A 6,000-nucleotide genomic window follows, 5' to 3' on the forward strand; every position below is an offset into this window, starting at 1 on the left:
TCTTTATATACATAATATTGCATGGGTTATTAAATTTTTAACATCTATCAAATTCACAAATATGGATGCCACAGCAGTTAATGCTGCCGACTCACAGGTGCTGAGTTTGTATGCTCTCTCCAAGATTGTATTTCCTCTGGGTTATCCAGTTTCCTTTCACGTCCCACAAGATTTGAAAGTTAGTTTACTCCCACAAATTATCCCTCAGTGTAGATGAATTGCAATAAACAATTAAAGAGGGGTTATCAGGCAAGTGAGAGGATGAATGTGTGAGAATGGAATGAATTGGACTTCTCTCCTGGGAACTAGTGTGGATCCAATGTTATAATTTTCAGATATTTTATATTTACAATATTACCAGCGCTCATCCTTCACTGCAAGGCACAAGGACTAGTCATTTGGGCTGCAAGCAAATACCAACCACAGTTCATCATTGCTCACTGATCTATAGCTTTATTTTCAAATTGTTATTCTCCTTCACGGTTGGTGTTGAGCCAGCGACTGGGACCAGGATTCGAATCATACTTTGTCTGTAAGGAGTTTGTTCGTTCTCCCCATGTCTGCATGGGTATGTCCAAATTTTTAAAAATTAAACCCTTACTTGGCCCTCCTTTATTCAGTCGTGCATCCCAGTGAGGTATCTGCACCTTTCCATTTCTAGCCTCTACATTTTTATTTTGTCTTCAGCATTTCAAGTGTCAATGATAGAATTTCCTTCCATTTGCCTTTCTTTGATCCCTTAATATATTCCTTGAAAACATCATCCTTTACTAGGTTGTTGGGTGGAAACAAAGCCAGATGATATGGCCAGTTGTTGGGTGGAAACAAAGCCAGATGATATGGCCAGTTGTGAGATTTATTGCCATTTACCAACCATTTAGGCTGCACTAAGTACTTATTGAAAGATTCACTATAATCACCTTGTTCTTATTTTCTGTGCCCAGGCTAATGAAAGCAAGCATCCAAATACCTCATTCACTAAATTATCTACCCAGTGTCTCCTTCAGAGACCCTTGGACTTTTACACTAAAATTCCTCTGTTCCTCAATACTCTCAAGTGCCCTATATTGTGCATATCATCCAACCAACATCTCTGCTGCCCTCCGAAAATGAGTGTACCAACTTGTTGTCCTGTGATGGTAAAGATTTTAATGGTTTTATCAGGGCCCTGACAGTTGCCTCCCACAACAGCCTTGGATACAACTTGTCAAGCACTGGGCATTTATCAACTGAAGGCGACCAAGACATCTCATGCTTGCTTGTTAAAATATTAACTTTCTCTATAATTTCATAATCTCCACCCTCCCAGAAATTCTCCAGCTAAAATTTTTTTTACCTTAGTTTGAAAACATAAAAGCACACTTTGAGAAGATGTTAACGCTCAGTGTCTTTTATATTTTCATTTTTTGGGGGTCTAGGCATGGCCAGCAGTTATTGGCATCTCAAGATGCCCTTGAGAAAGTGCTGGAAGGGAACTTCATCCATTTAGAGGATGCTTGCAGCATAATCTGGACAACTATAGTCTGATAACATCAGCTCCATTAGATTGGCTCTGTGACATTCTACAATTAGTAAAAATGTAAACATTAATTTACAATTAATAGTAAACTGCATTACAAATAGAATGAGATGTCAATATTGGATTCTGTCTTTGCAGGGGGTAGAGTGGAGAACAGAATTAATGGATATTTAAGGAGGCTGTTAATCTTGACCCTGATATAATACATGGCTTAAAAATGTTCATACAGGATAGAAGCCATTCTTCCCATCCTCTTTCTCCATCAACTCTGTTTCCATAGCAAAAAGCAATATGCTGGAAGAACTCAGTGGGTTGAGCAGCAGTTGTGGGAGAAAAAGAATGGTCAACATTCTGGGTTGGAACCCTTCATCATTAGGGCAGTATGGCTATTGGAATGGTTAGAGACCCTGTTTCCAATCCAGTGCGATCTGTAAGATGTTTTGTACATTCTCTTTGTGTTTACGTGGGTTTCTTCCCACATTCCAAAAGCGTATTGGGCTCGTGGGTTAATTGCTCACATAGATGTATTTGGGCAGAGTGAGCTTGTGGGCTGGAAGGGCCTGTTATCATGCTACACCTCTTAATTTTTTTAAAATTAATGGGTAATCAGATTTTTTTGCTCCAGATTCCTATATCTGCAGAATTCAGAGATATCGCATGGTACAGACCCGTCTGGCCCACGTCACCGGAATACACCCATGTAACAAATCATCCTACTAACCCAACGTCTTTGAAAAATGGGAGGGAACTCATGCAGACTTGGGGAGAACATACAACCTCATTACAGAATCAACCCTGTTCCATTTCTGTCTTTAGGATTATATTTTCAATCCATGTCCAATTTAATGAAATAGTGGCAAGTATATATTATGAACAAATTTTATGCTACATATGCAATATAGATGAAGTAACCTGAGAGTTCACACATGTTTAAAAAAAAATGAAAAACTGCACATAACAATCAAGAACAAATTGTATATTTGTGAACTGTTATCTTCCCTGACTTATTTTTTTGGCTTAAATTACTTCTAGATTTTCTTTACTGAAGATGTACAATATACATAAAGGTTTGAAAATTTAAAGGAAACTTTAAATTTAGATGTTAAGGGAAAGATCGACTAAAATCAGTAATTTCCTTCTCAATATGTTTGAATGTGACAGTGCAATATAGAGTAATTCAATTTATAGCGGAATTGTTTCGCAAATTGATTAAATAAGTTGTAAAACTCAAGTGTGCAGTTATTCTTGTGCACTTCTCTATTTCTAGGTTGACACTTCCATTCAGGAAACTACAAACATGATGACCGTATTGATAAAGGTTCTTTCTCTTTGCTACAAACTATTAAAAAAGGTAAGAATATCCTAACGCATTGAATCCCAAAATTAATAATTTCACTAAAATAACACCCAAATCACAATCTATAAATCTGAAAGCAAAACTATGAAATTTGACATAAAATCAAATCATTCAATTTTGTTTATAAACTTGCATACTTTTAAACATCCTGGAAAGTCTAGTCTCACAAATAGAAACCTACTCATGTTGGAAGTTTCAATCCACCTCAGTCATTGGATGATCCATTCCACATCCGCAGTTGGTAATGTGGAATTTGCTTGCAGACAAGAGCAGAAGTAATAACCTAGACATAACTGTAACATTGTCAATCTAATCATAAGAAAACAAATTAACTGTACAGCTGAATGACTTCAGAGTTTGGCAATATCTTTATATTATTTGAAGTAAGAAGCAGTATACAGACAGTATATATATGGCTGCTCTTCATAAACTACAGCTCAGCCTTCATTACCATTATTCCTTCAGTGATGGTCAAGAAGCTACAAACTCTAGGCCTTTGTACTCCACTCTGCCACTTGATCTTTGACTTTCTCATTGGAAGGCCACAGTCAGTAGGAATTGGAAACAGTATCTCCTCACTGATCATTAGCACAGACATGGATATGTGCTTAGTCCACTGCTCTTCTCATTATACACCCACAACTGTGTGGCCAGGAACAATTCCAATGTCATCTACAAGTTTGCTGATGACCCCACATTTGCCTAGTATGGAGGTGCCAACTCTCAGGATAAGAATAAACTCCAGAGGGTTGCTAACTCAGGCACCATTGACAACATCTATATGAGGTGGTGTCTTTAAAACAAAAAGCAGCCTCCATACTCAAAGACCCCCACCACCCTGGCCATGCCCTCTTCACTCTGCTACAATCAGGGAAAAGGTACAGGAGCTTAAAGATGAGCATTCAGTGGCATAAGGAGAGCTTCTTCCCTGCTGCCAACAGATTCCAATAATCAATAAACCAAAGATGCTGCACAATTTTCTTTGTGCGCAATTATTATTTTTTATAGTAATGTTGCAAGATGGTTATAATGCGTACATTTGCACTAAGATACTAAAACACCAAATTTCATGCTTTGTTCATGACAATAAACTCTGCTTCTGATAATGCAAGTTGGTTCAGTTCAACCAAATTTTCATCTTCCTATTCACTGAACTTAATTCATTGACCGTTAGGTAAACTTATATATTGAAAAGAAATTAATTGAAGACAAGTAGTAATTTGATAAATTGGGTATATGGAAACCCTAAATAAATAGCAGGTGATTAAACCACACTGAAAATAGATGGTTACACAATATATTGATTAAGTAAAATTTGTTTTATAAGTGGCAAACATAATGAATGTTCTAGGTCCAACTGGTATGAAAAAGGAAAAAAAATTTGCTCACTCTATCAGTGGAGAAAATGTCACACCATTACAGCATTAACTGTGCAATAAAATGGCTGTATTAAAATGTATTACCCAAATGAACTATAATTATGAAAGTTCAGATAAATTTGCCTGCATACAGGGATAATCTTCTTTGTTAAATGTGATTGCACATTTTATTTGTTGTCCTAATATGATGTATCATTTGCAGTGCAAAGTCGATCAGACACTTATGGGCTCACCACATGGCTGGCAAGGTAACCAACTGCAGACAGTTGCAAACGGCGAGAGCTTAGAGGGAAAGAACACAGATACATTTGGTGCGAAATCGCTGGAAAGGCATATGGCAAACTTGACATTCTTAGAGAGCAAATGAAGGGACAAGTTCTGGAGTAGTTGCAACTCTCAAACACATTGTCAGATGTACTGTAAAATCTGTCAGTTCATAGTACTCAGTAATCATTGTCTGTTGCATTTATAGTTCTTAATGTGGATGTAAATAGCAGCAATGTCCTTAACAAGGGCTTGAATGTTTTAAGATCTACACGAGACTTTTTTCTGCAGTATCTGAAGTAATACGAAAGAGAATAGATCATTTGGTTAGATATCTTTGAAATGTATTAATGCTGGATTTTTCTTTAATCTTGGCCTGCAACTGTCAAAGTATCTTCTGTGATGCTGCTAGGGAGACAAATGTGCAAGAAAAAAACTGGATGACAGCATATGTTACCACTGTGTTAAGTAATTAAACCAAATTATTTTATTTGCAGGCAGGATGTTGCAAAATACTTTCATTTGGGTACATAAAATAGGTTTTTACCACTACCCTTTTTTCAGCTGTTAGGTGTAAATTTTCTAGAAGATCTGGTCTTCTACCAATAATAATTTATCCAACAATCAGATTACTATTTTAGATCAATTTTTTTGGTTTAAATCTCATTTGTCCCTTGCCTTCCTTTTTCAAAATTTAAAAGTCTTGACAATGTGTTAAAATCAACTTAAATACATTAAACAGGTCATTTTTACCTTGTGTCCCTCAAATATCCTCTTTGCGCATGAACTCTACACACAATTTCACTTTTTCTAGTGATGTTGATGTATTGATTGCTGGAAATATTTAGTAGAGTACTTGGACTGGATTTGTATTACCTGCAAAGGCAGTTTTTTTTTACACTTCTGACAATTAACATGAAAAGTTATATTTTTTAAAATAAAATTCTAATTCGTTAATCATTACTTTGTATTGTTTAATGGACTTTGTACACAACTGTGTTCGTGATATCAGTTTGTATGCCTACCAATAAGCATTTATATCTGAAGCTTAATATTTTTCATGTAATTTACCTTTATCATGATCTTAGTGCTGATATTTGCAGGATATCACAATTGTACTAGTTTCACTGCAATCAGGGCTTCCATGAAAAATTGCCATTTTCAATCAACCATCTGTGATTTATTGTACTCAGGCTCTTTCTCTCTTCGCAGATACTGTGTGAGCTGGAGATTTTCCCAGCTGCACAATCCTCTAAGGATGTAAGGGGTGGGGTAGTGGGGGGGGGGGAAAGATGGTTACTCAAAATTTTAAGGTACAGTTAGACACGAAATGGTAAGCACAAACTCGCTTTCCAACAAGGATTTTCAGCTGTCCATGCACACCAAATCATTAGGAATTAATAACAGCTTCCTTGCTTTGGCTTGGCTTCGTGGTCCATGCACACCAAATCATTAGGAATTAATAACAGCTTTCTTTAGTC

General features: G+C 36.5%; 1 protein-coding gene across 3 annotated transcripts in view; it reads left to right on the top strand.

The window, feature by feature from the left end:
- The window catches only part of ctnnal1 (catenin (cadherin-associated protein), alpha-like 1), a 353,327-nt gene extending 348,465 nt beyond the window's left edge, over positions 1 to 4,862 (top strand). For all 3 annotated transcript variants that reach the window (XM_069913288.1, XM_069913286.1, XM_069913287.1), the window contains 2 exons: positions 2,787 to 2,870; positions 4,458 to 4,862. In XM_069913288.1, the coding sequence (XP_069769389.1) occupies positions 2,787 to 2,870; positions 4,458 to 4,622 (249 nt within the window). In that variant the 3' untranslated portion in view covers positions 4,623 to 4,862. The remainder of the gene's footprint in view (positions 1 to 2,786; positions 2,871 to 4,457) is intronic.
- Positions 4,863 to 6,000: the final 1,138 nt, after the last annotated feature.

Source organism: Narcine bancroftii, chromosome 1 (genome assembly GCF_036971445.1).
Source record: "Narcine bancroftii isolate sNarBan1 chromosome 1, sNarBan1.hap1, whole genome shotgun sequence".
Taxonomy (NCBI): domain Eukaryota; kingdom Metazoa; phylum Chordata; class Chondrichthyes; order Torpediniformes; family Narcinidae; genus Narcine; species Narcine bancroftii.